The following is a 16,748-nucleotide window of genomic DNA, read 5'->3' on the forward strand; positions in this document are numbered from 1 at the left end:
CGTTTATTTTGGATGCGATTAATCGCGATTAATCGTTTGACAGCACTAATATAAACCGTAATAAAAAAGGAGATATATGGGTGATTCTTCAATTATTCTTCAACTTTACTGTCTGTCTCCAACATAGACTTTAGCACATACAATTAAAAATATTCCTGTAGCTGGTTAACCCTAAAATGTAAACCCATGAATACAATGTAGTTGCTTTTGATAAAAGCGTCTGCCAAATGTTTAATGTTTTAAGTGTTAAAATCTAGTGTGAAATTCTACCTTGCAACAAAAAATCTCACTTTAAGTGTACAATCAGTATTTTTTAATACCAACTGTAATTAAATAATCACTTGTGCTACATCAATGTATGCACTATTCTGCAAAAAAGACAGGTCTACCAACTACTATTTCATCCTACATTCTTTGAACAAATAGGGTTTAAGATTCATTACTTGTTAGAACAAAACAAAATGTCAACATGGTGTGACAAACTCCAATTATTATTCCCTATTAAATAGCATGCCGTTTTTTCTTGAATTCATTGATGTTATTTCCATAGCGGAAAGAAAATATGTCCAGTGTCAGCCTAAAACATGCAGTTTGTTGCGATAATTATATAACTTAAAGCATTATTTCTGGAAAAAGATTGTCTATTGGCGTTCACTGACAGCTTGATTCTCATGCTGATGGCCTGCTTTGTTGAATGTAAATGCGCCGAATGAAAACTGGCAATCTACTTCTTCTTAACGTAGCCTTATTATACAAGACATAAGATGTTCAGTATCATCAACTTCAACAGTGTAACATCAAGTACATTACCTGCTGTCTGGGGCACAAAGATTCCTTTAGGAATGACAACTTTGTCCTCTGAGTTTCTGGCCCAGTCCACCATCCCTTTCCGTCCCTTCATGGGAAAGTTAATGTCTGTCATCACAGATACCGCAGGCAGCCTCTGTATGCTTGCAACTAAAAAAAGCACAAGAAAAAACAAGATAAGTGACAGTTTATTCCCCATCCACTTTCAAGACAGGAAATTCATGTCTAACACAAGGTTTGTGACAAAACATACATAATTACATCAATAATGTTTGACAAATTATGCCTATTTATTCCATAATATGTAGAATATATTTTATCAACTAATTAGACTTTTTTTAAACCCAAGCACAAAACAGTCAAAACAATTAACATCAAACTGCACAGCGATGTCATTTTCATTTTCAGAACTTTATTTTTCTTTTTCTTTCATTTTGCCATAACTTTTCTAATATTGTTTGGTGTCATTTGGAAGATAAATTACAGCAAAATAAATTCAGAGTATTCTGGGAAATGAAGTGTTCTTTACGATGGTCCATAAACTGAAATGTTATTTAATAAGAAACAGAGGAAAATAAATGCACATTTCTATTTTGCATTTAAAAAAACTACAGTTAACAAATTTCAATGAAAAGCATTCCATTTTAACTGTATTGCCCATTTTCTAAATCAAATTACAATTTTACATCATGTTTGTAACCTTAATAAAAATTCCAGGATTTTTTAATTGAAATTAAAAAATTGCCTTTTAAATTCCATTTTAATGAATCAAACTCTGGTGCATGACTGGTCTCTCCAGCAGAAGAGAGAATTGTCAGGTAATGAGCGTTGAGGTGTAGGTGAGGACCATCCTACAGCGGGCACAGGGTTCTCGCGTGTGTGTGTGTGTGTGTGTGTGAGAGGAGGAGGAGAGTGGCAGTGCTGCCAGCTGCTGTGTGTGGGGAGCTGGAGGAGGGCATTAGTCACAGGAGCACACGAGGAAGAACTGAAGAACGGTGGGTGAAGCAGCTCACACGTTAAGCTCTAAAACAGCATGAGATCACAGGCCCTTTAGTGATCTTTACATCCATACAGGCTTCTCTACTCACAGAAGGAATCCTGCTTCATTTACCTGCTGCATGTTATGCTATTGCTTGAAGCTGATTATTGGATTAATGCAGTATGTTTTACAAGAAAATTAAATTTTTTAATTCATTGTGCTACTTTCCATTTCGTTGTAATTAATTGTAACATTTACTAGCAATTTCTGAGTGAAAATTGTTTCTACAGATTTGATTTATTTATTTAATTTTTTTCAGTTCAGGGTTGCAACCCCCCCCCCCCCATTTATTGTATTAGTTTATATTGGATGTTGAATTGTGCATGCCCATTTCTCCTATTTTTACATTTAGAATACATTTGTCATCATCTAAATTTGATCATCTAAGAGGCGTTTACATGACACTGTTTTTAACTAAAAACTGAAAATGTTCAGTCATTTTGGCCATTCATTGACACAGCAACAGCGTTTTGGGAGCCTGAAATGCAGACTTTAGAAAATAGGTTTCAAAGTGCATAATACAGCATTTTTAGCCATTTCCGTAGATCCGTGTGAATGGGGATTGTTTTGACAACATTGGAGTCTGTACGCAAAACTAAAAAAAAAAATGTGAAAAAAAAACTATTCCTTTTTTAGTAAATCAGTAAATAATCTTGGGTCTATTTAAAAAAAAAAACATTAATAAGTTAATAACACTATTAAAAACTGCACATTATCATAGTGTGATGCCTAAATTGACTTGGATCACTTAAAATGACTGATTTAAATTTTTAGTATTTTTAATGTATTTTAATAAATGTAAACAAAATGGTAGCATTTATTGTTTATCTGCTATATGATGAAAAATAATTACTGGCTTATATCAGCCACAATTTTAATATTGTGCATCCCTAACTACACAAGTAAGTAAGCTCAGGTATCCAAATTGGTTTTGAAGAGAAGGAAAATGTTAGGAAAAGTACCATATTATTAGCATGAATTCTGCAGATAAAAAACTGGGTAATATACAGTGTACTGCATGCAGTACAGAAGAATTGCATTTCAAATCAAAATGAACAGCCACATTTAAAAAAGCAGAAGTGTTTGCACATCAAAAAAGTTGTAGAACAGTGTTGTGGAGTGAAGGTCTCCTCTTATATACACAGGTTCTAATCATCTCCTGCAACAGTGATTTATTCAGTTCGTTTCCCTCTGTGTGTGAGATCTCTTTAGTTGGGATGTGCTCAGAGCTGTTTTCCTGCTCAAGTCTGTGCTGAGACGCCGCTGTGGGTAACGGTCCTCAGGGAACCCAGCCAGGAGGCATCGGCACCTGCGCCCACCTGTAACTAATGAGCTTAATGACTGGATCCTACCGAGGAATAACAGGCCATTTCTGTCATGTCAAAAATTTCAGTGTAATCTCGTCTAAATGTGAAGGTTAGACTATTTATTGGAGTAGACAACAGGGTCTCTCAACTCATCTGAGCAATCAATGCACACAAATCAATGTCCATTAAACACATTAAAAAAAAAATGTCTAGCTTTAAAGGGCTGCAACTAAGACAAAGTCATTGTTTATTCTACGAGCAGACATGCCGCGGAAAAGGGAGCCTCTGCAATCAAGGTTATTTGGCTAAAAGCGGAAGCAACAGTGTGTTGCGTTGACAGAAGGTATTTATTGTGGTGTCGAGAACGTGCTATAAATTTGGCTGGAAATGATGCTGCAATATCTTATTATGACAGATGATTTTCACTTGGCTAGTACAAGCAGTACCGTTTTGTTCTTTTAATCAAAGAGAGCAGACTCTGGCTAAGAGAGTTGTTTAATTTCACTGATAAGGAAATTAAAAAAGTTGAAAAAATTAAAAAATGTCAAAATAAGGATTTACTTTATATTTTTTGTCATTTTGCCTATAATAGAATGAATAGAAAACAGCATTATGATACGCATATATATATATATATATATATATATAGGCCTATATACATACATACATACATACATACATGCATGCATATATATACAATATATGCATATCAGCAATGAGCATATTAGAATGATTTCTGAAAAATCAAGGGACATTGAAGGCTGAAATAATGGCTCCTGAAAATTAAAACATATTCAAATAAAATAGTAATTTTTTTTAAATTGTAATAATATTTCACAATATTATTGTTTTAATGCATTAAAAAGTAAACTGTGAGATGATGTGAGACTTCTTTCAAAAACACAAAAATGCACAAAAACTTTAAAAAGTCTTAATTATTCCAAACAATCACCATCACAAAAGCACTGATGTGTTGAACTTGGATTCTGAATTCAATGTTTTGTTCTACATAACCTTTAAATACATTTCCCCATCTCAATATCACCTCTGAATCTATCCAATGGAGCCTTGATGTAGCTAATACTTTGTCTTGTGTTGAAAAGAACTGAAAGCACTTTTTTACATTAAAAAAAAAAAAAACCGTTGATATTGAAGCTGCATAATGAAATTACTGGGTCATAACATAAGTTTAAGCAGGACTGCCTGTGGAATTTTAAATGCCATCCTAAGCAAATCCAATGCTTCTGAATAAAGTCCTTTCAAAGTTAGTTTACAATTCATTTAATTTAAATGGCTGGTAATTAGATAATAAAAAGTGGGCTACAAATCAACAGAGACATAATGTCTAAAATAGACATGTGCTTCAGTAATGTTCATGGTTGCCTGAGTGATTTACTAAAGCCTCTTTATGCATCTGTAACTGTAGCAGCAGCTGGAAGATGCAACATCACTCAGTTTCACCTTCAGACTACAAGAAGCAGTTTCAATCACAGGTTTTACTTTGCCTTGTCCGTGGCTGACATTAAAATGTTTATAGCTCTCCTGCATCATGATGTTGATGTTCTGGCTGTGCGTTTTATCTTACACACTGAAATGTAGTGGTCATGTCTGAACTGGCTTGATGAAGATTCATTCTTGCCTGGAAAAAACCTTGAAACATCTGTTCTACGAACATTTTTTTTTGTGGTTTCGTTATGTAAATGTGACAGTCAGCAGGTAAATGAATATAAATTACACTTCCATTAATACACAAAATAGGGCCTGCAACTCTTTTATTAAAATGGCCAATGAAAGGTGTTCAACCTTCAACAATCTCAGAAGGTCCAAATGAATATTAAATGAGCTGTTTGGATACAGCCAAGAAGGTCAAGGTCATTAAATTCAATACTTAAAACTGCTTTTTAAAAAGTCATGAGACACCAAAGTGCCAAAAAACTATACAAAATCTGATAATGCAATGTATAATTTGATAAGAAATTTTATTTCAGATTTTTGTCCATACTAAGCAAGAATCTAAGCAAGCTTTAAATCTCTGGATATGTCATTGTATTGTACATAACGGCATGGCACCGCAATCCTGTCGATGTTTTATGGCAAGCTACATAAAACAAGTTAACATTAAAAAAGATATCAAAGGTGCCCTTCAATGGAATTACCTTTTTAATGATATTGGGCATAAGCACAATTCCAAACATTATAGACTCTTCTATGTATCTGCTGACGGATAGGAAGGTCATCCTAATCCATTCATTTCATATTTGTTGAGCTCTGCAATTCATGCAGATTGCAATTTCATGGGTCAATGTTCTGTGCGCTCGAATAAAGAGAACTAAGCAAATGTGCTTCATCACCAGAAGCAAAAGCATTTTTTTTTTTAGCTATTTAACTTTGATTTTGTTCAAATGACTGGAAGGGAGATCAGTATTCGTGTGCGAGCCGACATTTAGCACTGGATTCCTTTCAGTGACATGGGAGGTTTATGGAAAAATGCATGAGTCATGCTTTATCTTTTAACGGCCCTACTTTATGAACAGAAATAAAAAAAGCAATCAGGTAAGGGGCCAAAAGATTTTGTTTTTGAAACTGAAAATCAAAGCACGCTGCAATAGATATAACCGAACCCAAACACGGAGTCCTCTTTTCCGAGCTGAAATAAGATGAGGCTGTTTGCATTAGAATTTAGCACATTAAGTGGAAAGGGCTTGATTTTAATTAACATTATCGACTGGCAGTTGTTTGCCCCCCTCCATGCACCATTTATCCTCAATTACTGACGATACACAGAACTGACGGGAAGAGTCAGGAAGACGAGTGGCTGGTGGGAGGGTTTCTGCGGCTCTCTTACCCAGGTTTCCTGTCATCAGGTAGGCATTGTGGAAGTCTTTCATTCCCAGCCCGACGATGTGGATGAACTCTTCAATGACCTGCATGAGCTCCACAGACCCTGGGTAAATCTGGGAAAAGACAATCATAGGGGACAAATGAGAGAAATGTTACTCTATTTGCGAATTAATATCAAACACAGATACAAATCTGATGGATTTTAGATGGATTTGAAATCCAATTTTATATTTAAACGAAATTAAATCAAAGTTTTTTGTGTCAAATTTGAAGGTTTAAAAGGATATAGCTAAAACATGACTAAAATGAAAGAACCAATGATAAAAGACAACCAGAACGAAAGACAGAATAAATGCTAGTCCAAAACTTTACAAACTAATAAATAAACGATAGAATGAAAGATAGAACGACAGACAGAAAGACAGACAGACAGACAGACAGACAGACAGATAGATAGAATGATTAATAGAACAATTGAAAAAACGATATGATAGAACGATAGAACGATAGAACGATAGAATGTTAGAACATTATAGACAGACAGACAGACAGATAGATAGATAGATAGATAGAACAAAATGATAGAACGATTAATAGAACAATAGATAGAACGATTAATAGAACAATAGATAGAACGATATGATAGAAAGATAGAACGATAGAATGTTAGAACGTTATAGATAGATAGATAGATAGATAGATAGAATGACAGACATAGATAGATAGATAGATAGATAGATAGATAGAATGACAGACAGACATACAAAGATAGATAGATAGATAGATAGATAGATAGATAGATAGAACAACAAAATGATAGAACGATTAATTAAACAATATGATAGAACGATAGAATGTTAGAACGTTAGAACAATAGAATGATATGACAGACAGACATACAAAGATAGATAGATAGATAGATAGATAGAACAACAAAATGATAGAACGATTAATAGAACAATATGATAGAACGATAGAATGTTAGAACGTTAGAACAATAGAATGATAGATAGATAGATAGAACGATAGATAGATAGAACGACAGATAGACAGACCGATAGAACGATAGATAGATAGATAGATAGATAGATAGATAGATAGATAGATAGATAGATAGATAGATAAATAGCAGTCAGCCTAGTAAAAGCACTCCGACCGACTCTTTTGGAGGGAGAATATATAGACTTTTTAAAGGGCACTTCCTCTGTATCTCACACTTTAAAACCCTGCATCCTGTCTGCTCAGTCCTTCACAAAGACAAACTCATTCAGCAGAGTGATTGTGCAGGGCTCAGAGCCTCTCTAGAGGACCAGCCATCAGTGTCAGAGCAAATGTGGTGGAGGAATTCAGGCCTGTGGCTCACCGCCTCCCGATTCCACAGCCTCAGCCTGTCAAAGTACCTGCTCTCTTTCAGTCAGTAGCATCACGCTCTGCTGATCCAATCCTTGACCTTCAGGTGTCTGAACTCGGCTATTTACATCTGCCATCACTCTGAAAGTCTGAAAGATCTTTAGAGGAAACAGAAGGGCTAGGAGAACTTTTATCAAGAGCAGGCCTTTTTTTCAGACTCATTAACTGGATATTTAAGAATAAAAATATTCAGTTAATCATTATTTAAAGTGGAATCAAGTGGTGAGAAGAGAGGGGTTGAAATGTAAGAGACGATAGAATGTTAGAACGATAGAACGATAGAATGATAGATAGATAGATAGAACGACAGATAGACAGACCGATAGAACGATAGATAGATAGATAGATAGATAGATAGATAAATAGCAGTCAGCCTAGTAAAAGCACTCCGACCGACTCTTTTGGAGGGAGAATATACAGACTTTTTAAAGGGCACTTCCTCTGTATCTCACACTTTAAAACCCTGCATCCTGTCTGCTCAGTCCTTCACAAAGACAAACTCATTCAGCAGAGTGATTGTGCAGGGCTCAGAGCCTCTCTAGAGGACCAGCCATCAGTGTCAGAGCAAATGTGGTGGAGGAATTCAGGCCTGTGGCTCACCGCCTCCCGATTCCACAGCCTCAGCCTGTCAAAGTACCTGCTCTCTTTCAGTCAGTAGCATCACGCTCTGCTGATCCAATCCTTGACCTTCAGGTGTCTGAACTCGGCTATTTACATCTGCCATCACTCTGAAAGTCTGAAAGATCTTTAGAGGAAACAGAAGGGCTAGGAGAACTTTTATCAAGAGCAGGCCTTTTTTTCAGACTCATTAACTGGATATTTAAGAATAAAAATATTCAGTTAATCATTATTTAAAGTGGAATCAAGTGGTGAGAAGAGAGGGGTTGAAATGTAAGAGGGATTCATGATGTCACACAATTTATTTTTATTTATTTATTTATTTTGAATAGTGTGCATCAATAAAAATGGGTAACTTTTTTATCAGTAGTTAATGATAACTAACATGAACTAACAATGACCATTGATATTTTTACAGCATTTAACCTTTGTTAATAAAAATGTTAATGTTCAAGTTAGTATATATCTATATATTTTTATAAAATGTATTTTTATATAATTATTATAATTTAAAAAATGTATTACTAAATGTCGATATTAACATTAAGATTAAGAAATGCTCTAGAAGTATTGTTCCCATTAACTAATGTAGTTAAATATGTTAACAAATGAAACCTTACTGCAAGGTTGTGTGATCTTTGTCAGTGTTGTTAATAAACTAAAAGTATAAAAAATATTATATTGCATTAATTAAAATAAAGCTAAAGTAAAATAAAATATAAATATTATATGAAAAACTTTAAAAATGATAAATGTTGCCTAGGCATCTAACTGAAATAAAATGTTTAAGGTGAAGTACTAAAAGTGAAATGAAAAAATTTAAAATAATTTTAAAAAATGACAAAAACATAACTGAAAATATAAAAATAAAAGCTAATTAGAAATGTCAAAAACAAAACAAAAAACTACAATACTATATAAATAATACTAAAATAACACTGCACTGTTTGCTATACTAGTTTAATCAAGACTTTCTCATACCAAGTTGTCTTAACCCCTTTACCCAGCAGATTTACAGTATGGATTTACATGCCATATGACACTGTGCTTCCTATTTCTCTCATCTCATTAGCATCTGAACTCCCTCTCCTCGTGACAACAAACAAAGCACAGAAACACATTGCAGCCAATCTGCAAAAGACAAAAAATAAAAAAATAAATAAAAACGCGGGTGCAGAGAAATAGCACTGAGTGACATTTCATAATTAGCACCCTTAGTGAGGTGCAGAAACAGGGCGATGGAGTCACATATCTAATAATCCCCCTGGCAGGAGTCGGGCTCTGCATTCGCATGGGGGCCTATCTTGGGCCAAGCCAATCAGACAGTCTGCAGACGGGCAGAGAGATGCTGAGGGCCCATCCCCCCCTCGGTCAGACTGCTGGGGGACAGCAGAGAGCATCCCTCTCCATGGCAACAGCGCTGGGCTGCTGAAGTGTGCAGGGAAGACAGCAATGCGGGAAATGGCCGAGGCTGACGGCCATTAGATGAACCAGCACTGCTGCTGCACTGAGTGTCATGCAAATACAGTAAATTGTGCTGTCATATATATTCTTTACTGTCATATATTTTCTGCACTGGTGCACTCTTCTGCTGTATAGATTTTAGCCATAAGTCACAAGTATATCCAACTAACAGGCATGAGCATAGCGCATTTACACCAAAATACAAAGGCAACTTCCTTTGCTAACATTTTTGGTGATGGAATATTATATTATAAAAGCTATTAATATTATATATTTAACTAAATTCATTTTCAAGGATTTTTGTATATATACATGTTGTATTATACATATATGTGTGTGTTAAATGTATAGTTACAGCTTTTATAATAAAATCTAATCTAATCTAATCTAATCTAATAATATATATATATATTTTTTTTATTAATATAATTTATCATTACTATTCCGCTATACAGAATAGGATCTTTTATACTATACTTCAAAAGGCAATTTCCTTGACTGGCAGAAAAGTACCAATAATGCAAAATAATGCAAAATGTTTTTTTGGTTATGTTATTTTATATTATAGCTATTAATATCATATATTTAACTAACTTTTTACGTGTGTGTGTGTACAGTATGTATGTATAATATAATATAACATTTTCACATATATTTTATATGTATTTACTATTATTATTTCGTATCCTATAGATTAGGATATGAACGTAACTTTATCTCACTATTATCTTCAAGCAGACAGCAGACCATCAGTTATTGAAACTAATGAACCTCATGTTCTTCTTTATTTTAAGCTGCGAATTTGCGAGGCAAGTCAAAGCTTCTTCTCTTAAGCACTTCCTTTAAAATTGTCCCCCTCCTTTGCCTGAACAGCACAGACTGCCATGAATCTGAGGTGTGAACTCTAGACTGGCAATCAAAGCTCAGGCGAGCTGACTCTAAAGAAGAAGACAAGACAGACAGACAAGATCAAATCCTGGGTGATCTTTAAACGTCAGGGCTTTCTAAGGTCAATCATTTGACAGAGCCGGTGACAAGCGTCTCAGATGTCCTTTAATGATTTGAAGAGCTTGAAGATTCAATCTGTGACAAAGCAGAGGAGGAACGTGAATGGAAAACGGGAGTCCGTCTGCTCCGGGGACCGTTCTAACCAGGCAAAACACCTTCGGCAAAACAAGCAACCGGCTACGTGACCTGATCTCCGAACACACTCCTGACTTAAAAACATATCGCTTTTCTTTAAAAGCCTTGTGACACTGCCCTACAGTAAACCCCATTAAAGCGCTAATTCGCTTGACTCACGGCACGCCGCTCCGCTCAAGGACTCGTGTTTTACCAGAACTCGGGTGAAAACATTAGACGAAGGAGCTCCAAAGCAGCTTACATTTGACAGACAGTAACATTAGCACAGTTTGCTTAAGATGCATTACCAGTTCAGGCTTAAAGGAAAGAAAGAAACATTTAATACACTCAATTTGGTTCAGAGCAATAATAATGCAGTTGGAGATTTTGTTTGAGTTTCTAAAGAACATTCAGCTTGTTGAAGTCCAAATCCCTCAGGCTGCTTTTACACTGTCTCTCAGAGATTGAGAGAAGACAATGCCGTCACTGCTGACGGAAAGCATAAGAGCTGGACATATGCTACCAATGCTGCTGCCACCAAGTGGATGCAGTGGATATTGCAAATGTCCTTCCACCAATCAGCACAGCAGGGAGGTCGGTATTTGGCAGAGAAGGTTTGATTTGACGCAGCCCAGCCCAGGCACCTCTTTGACCTGACAATTACCTAAAGCATCTGCACCGGTGATGGCAATCGATTCGCTGAGGGCTCATCACACAATATACAGCCGCAGAGTGACACACAACACCAGATACTCTCTGTGATGTGACCATAATAAAGCAATCTCGACCCCGAAGCTTCAAAAACACTCGTTCACAATGTTCAGACCCACCTGTTGTGCGTCTTCCCACTTTTCTCTGTTCTCCTCTTCCAGGAGATTGCTGATGATCTGAAAAAAATTCTGTGGAGAGAAGAAATTGTAGTTAGTAAAACGCTGCTGTCACAGGAACAGGCTGGTAACATTATTTTGGGATACAGTTGTGATCACATTTCAGTCAATATATAATTTGTATAGTTTGAAAAGTATAAATTTCAACGTGAATTGCAACCCATTTTACACCCAAACTTCAGCAAATATAAATAGGAAACTGAACTTAAAAAGTAGGTGTTATATACCAATGAAAAAAAAAAGGTAAGATGCTTTTTAAAAACAAGAATTTTACTTCCGAAATGCAGCATATTTATGAGTAAAACAGGATATTGAACCTGAAAAGTGAGCGTTACATAACAGAGTAAAACCAAAAATTTAAAAAAACATTATAATACATTATTGTCCTTAAAAATGACAATGCATTATAATGCATGATATAAACATGAATATGATTTTTAATCGTGTATTTTAAAGAAATGTGCTTTTAAAAGATTATAAATTTAAAGAAATTAAAATTGTATGATAACTATGGCATATGTCATATACATGACAACATTAAAAACAGATTCTGAGATGTATTATTAGGCATTATGAATGACTAAATTCATTCAGAACAACCTCATAATAAATTTTTGAAAATTGTGTGTGTACATGCACAGTACCCACAGAATAATATTCTGCTTGTCAAGGACTATATACTATAACGGAAGGATAATGTTTAATGAATTTGCATAATAAAACACTATTTGTGGCCTTGATATATTTTTATTATGAAGCATTAAAAAAGCAATAATGTACTTGAGGCTCTGCCATTGTGAGAATTTAGCCGTGACTGTATTCATAAAAATAGCACAGCTTCTTGTACCTACTGCTTAAGTAGATACAAGTATTAAATTGACTTTAAATTGAAATTTTACATAGCCCTTGAAAAAGCAAACTAGAAATGTTCATATCTGGAATGTTTGAGGGGGGAAAAAATCTACTCAGTGTTCCCTGAAAAGGCAATAATGAAGAATCTCCCTTGCATTTCAGAAGTCTAAACAAACAGTGTCTCGGGGAATTACACCGAGGATCACAGCACTGATTTACAGGGAGATGATGGGATATGTCCAGTGGACTCGGCTCTAAAACACACCTGGGATTTCCTGCTGCTTTCAATTCAGGGATTGGTTGATCTTTCCTAAGCACTCGAATGTGCACAGAATTAAAGGGGAAGAACAGAGAGTGTCGGTTGAGTTTGAAGGCGCTTGGGAGAGCTGTCTACTCCAAGACTGGAAAGAGAGCTGATGTTTGCGGCGGTGGCTGGGCTGAATGAGATATCAGCTGGACGTGTGCCTGTCTTTTTTTGTTTGCTGCTCTGCCTCTGTGCCACGGAAGGCAGGAGAGAGGCAGCGTCTTGGCTCCGGCATGCTTGTTTTTCTACTTGAATGCTTATGCTCCCTCTGGTGGTAATGCGTCCACTTAAACACAGCATTAAAGGGGTCATATGATGCGATTTCATTTTTTCCTTTCTCTTTGGAGTGTTACAAGCTCTTGGTGCATAAAGAAGATCTGTAAATTTGCAAAGACTAAAGTCTCGAATCCAAAGAGATATTCTTTATAAAAGTTAAGAGTCAACCACGCCTGCCTAAAACGGCTCGTTCTAACACGCCCCCACATATCTACATCACGATCTGGGAAGATTTGCAAAATAATGTTCTTTTTAGCAGCATCATATGACCCCTTTAATACGTTCCAAAACACACAACCCACCCCGGCACACATGCGTGGGGAGGAGGGGCCGCTCCGGTTCACATCAGGGCTTAGATAAAACCTCCTACACCAACCCGACACACAAACATACACAAAATCACATTACACTCCGTATTATGTAAAAATACCCAGATTCTCACAAACAGGTCATGAGAAATCGGTTTATTTGGGCATTGGGAAGGTTATGACAAGGCTTTGAGATAGAATGAGATAGACTTAGTGACTATCTCTTATCAGCAGCTGGCGCACGGTGTCACAATCCCATAAGCTCTCTGTGAGGGGCAAGAGCGCCGAGATATTTATCAGTCACGGTGCCAAGTAGTGACATTGCCATTTTGAAGGTGCTGTAAGTGATTGGAGATGTTTTACTAACTTCCGCCATTTTGCTAACTTCAACCAAATACCTAGAATATCTTGAGAAACCTGTCAGTATTCCCATTCATCTCGACGGCAGTTCCTTGACTAGAACGTCACCCTCCAGAAACATATGACTGGCATGCGGCTATCTCTGCTCACAGGCATTCTGTTCTGGAGATATGCATTTTAGAGCCAATCACATTGCCATGTGACTATCCTGAGTTGTAATGTCAGAGAAAGCAAAGTGGGAAAAATATAGTTGCACTTATTTTTAACCCATTTTAATGCATGTAATAACCCTTTAAAACATCTATATCATATAATGAAATATTTCCAATTTATTTTACCTTTCAAACATTTTGGGTGAGTATAATTTTTTTTATGTTTTTTGGAAAAAGAAAAGTCACCAAGTCTGCATTTATTTGATCAAGAATGCAATAAAAACAGTAAAATTGTAAATGATTAAAATAAATGTATTTATTTCTGTGCCGGCAAAGCTGAATTTTTAGCAGCCATTAATCCAGTATTTAGTGTCACATGATCCTTCAGAAATCATTCTAATATTCTGCTCAAGAAGCATTTCTTAATATTAGCACAGCTGAAAACAATTGCGTTGGAAGCCATAATATATTCTTTGATTAATATAAAGTTCAAAATAACAATTTATTTAAAAATGTCATCTTTTGTACCATTATAAATTTCTTAATTGTCACTTTGGATTGATTTAATGCATTCTTGGTGGAGAAAAGCATTCATTTATTTCTAAAAAATAAAAATAAAAATCTCTTTGACCCCAAACCTTTGACCCGTAGTGTATGTCGCTTGCAAAAAAAAAGACCTAAGACAAATTAATTTACCACAATGCCTAAATTAAATTAGCTAAAAGATGTATATAAGCATGGAGGTTAACAAGAAACCAGATTATTTTCTCTCTTACCTGAACGTCATCAGAAGAGGGTTCATAACTGGCCCTTTTGAAGGTGTCTGTGACGTTTCGAAGAATCTCCACTGAAGAGAGAAGGTCACCTGCATAGAAATTGCGTCTTTGGGTGAGGTCCAGGAGGACCTTCGTAACCTGGGACATGCCATCTCCTGCCAGATTCCTCTGACCTTTAGCAAGGTGCCCCTGTGCCTTAATTAAATTTTTAACAGGCAAAAAGGTGTAAGAGCTAGGGGATAGAAAATATCATTACCTCAGTATAAAGCCAATACAAGTCAAAGGAAAGTCCCTTACCATGCTTTTCTGTGTGTGTGTGTGTGTGTGTGAGAGAGAGAGAGATGTACCCAAAAGCTTGGAAATAACACAAAGTATTGCATTTGAGAAAGACTGAGATAAGAGGAAGCTGAAAACAAAAAGAGCGAAAATCATTCATTCGTGTCGAGCAGGTGCGCTCCCAGAAAAAGCTCCGGTGGAGCTGGAACAACAATCTCCAAGATTTTACAGGAAATTAGAGCGAGTCCTCCATTAACTCAGGGTCTCAAACTGCAATACTAGCGGTTTAATTTGCCTTTCCGATGATAGCAGTTTATCTTGCAGACCTGCGTGGTGGTCTGGGGTGCCGGGTTGGGAGGTACGGGTGGAAATATTTTGGGTGATCGTGACGACTGCAGGGGTAATTTATGGCATGTCACAAACAGAAGCAGAGTGCAGGAAGCTGACTTTGCACCTACTGATTGCTGCAAGTATCTGTATTCATTTGCAATGCATCGAGCGTAGCTGGGCTGCTCCCAATAGGCCACCCCGCGGTGATCCAGTGAGCAGCGTCGACTAGTGGTGCCTGCAAAGAAGGAGGAGGTAGAAGAGAGAGAGACAGAGAAGGGGTTTATACTTGTTCTTGTAAGTCTTTTTTCCTTTTTCATTCTACCTGCCAGCCCACACATCTTTCAGCGAGAGGATAAAAGCAGCAGCCTTCCTCATCATCTAAATGCGGCGGTTGCCAGATCACATGCGCCTCACATGTGCCACTGCAGTATATGCGTGCGAACAAACCAAACTGTAATTACGTGCTTTAAAGAACTGGTCGTAATTCCCACTCACAGAATTATGATGTTAACTGATGCCAGCTGTCATGCACCAATTTGACTTTTTTGTTTTTGACGACTGCGAACCGAACCCTGCAACCTGAGATATCAACAAAACTGCCGCCCACACTTGGGAGCGAATAAACAAATGCACAAAATTCCTCGCCTCCGATCCGTCAGAGCATGTCCTACACGTATCGTCTCGCATTAAGACGCGTCCTTGCCTTTGGAACAACCTCACCACACCCACCCGCACCCCTCTTCCACACACTTCTTATCTGCTCTCGTTCCAACGCGGTTCCACCGCCTGCTACCCAGCCAGCAGCGAAACCTCGGCCCACCTGAGACGCAGCTGCAGCCAGCCGCCTGCCCTCAAGCTGAGGCAACCAAGCAGGGACATCCAGCCCACAGATCACGGAAAACTCCTACAGAGCCGGATCAAAGCGGACGTTCTCAGAACTCACCATTAAAACGCATGCCACCACTGAGGGGCCTAACCAGATTTAATCTCACACAAACACGTAAAGATCACAGGAACATCGTCCAATCGTGTTTGCGCACAAAATAGGACAACGCAAAAGTGAAAAGTTCTCATCCTGCATGTTTTATAGCCAACCATTCTTAATCATTCCCTAAAAGCTTCAGCTACTTCCAACTGTTTGATTTTTGTTGCTTTCATTCGTTTTTGTTGGAGTTTAATTCCAGCCTCATAATGAATGAAGATTTTCCAGCATTTCATGGTGTCAGATCCCACTCCAGTGCTTTTGCACCACCTGAAATTTCAACGTGGGTTATGTGGAAAACAAACAATGTAAATCTAACTAATTCCACCCACGGGTTGACACACGGTCTCTTTTATGTATAAATGATATAATTAAATGTTCTCAACCCAAAATAAAAAAAAAATACAAAAGTACACACGGGCCTATGGCGGCAGTCCACCCACATATTGAAATATATCCACAAAAGACATTAATCCATCTATACACGCATTTGCAGTCAGCCTCTGCTCGCCTAGTTCTAGTTATGCCGGACTGTTCGCTGTTATCTCTGAGTCCGTGCTGCCTGCATTTTTTATTTTTCCTCCAGCACCTGCTCTTTCAAGGACACTGTAGTGACATTGCAGAGCATCTTCACAAC

The 16,748-nt window shown here is 37.0% G+C and overlaps 1 protein-coding gene across 3 annotated transcripts in view; it reads right to left on the reverse strand.

Moving 5' to 3' along the window:
- LOC107747274 (adhesion G protein-coupled receptor B3-like) overlaps positions 1 to 16,748 on the reverse strand; it is a 168,202-nt gene that overhangs the window by 52,748 nt on the left and 98,706 nt on the right. For all 3 annotated transcript variants that reach the window (XM_016561742.1, XM_016561741.1, XM_016561740.1), the window contains 5 exons: positions 15,258 to 15,364; positions 14,524 to 14,718; positions 11,439 to 11,507; positions 5,999 to 6,107; positions 811 to 957 (listed from right to left, as the gene is read on the reverse strand). In XM_016561742.1, the coding sequence (XP_016417228.1) occupies positions 811 to 957; positions 5,999 to 6,107; positions 11,439 to 11,507; positions 14,524 to 14,718; positions 15,258 to 15,364 (627 nt within the window). The remainder of the gene's footprint in view (positions 1 to 810; positions 958 to 5,998; positions 6,108 to 11,438; positions 11,508 to 14,523; positions 14,719 to 15,257; positions 15,365 to 16,748) is intronic.

This window comes from Sinocyclocheilus rhinocerous, unplaced genomic scaffold (genome assembly GCF_001515625.1).
Source record: "Sinocyclocheilus rhinocerous isolate Xijiao unplaced genomic scaffold, SAMN03320098_v1.1 scaffold1069, whole genome shotgun sequence".
Taxonomy (NCBI): domain Eukaryota; kingdom Metazoa; phylum Chordata; class Actinopteri; order Cypriniformes; family Cyprinidae; genus Sinocyclocheilus; species Sinocyclocheilus rhinocerous.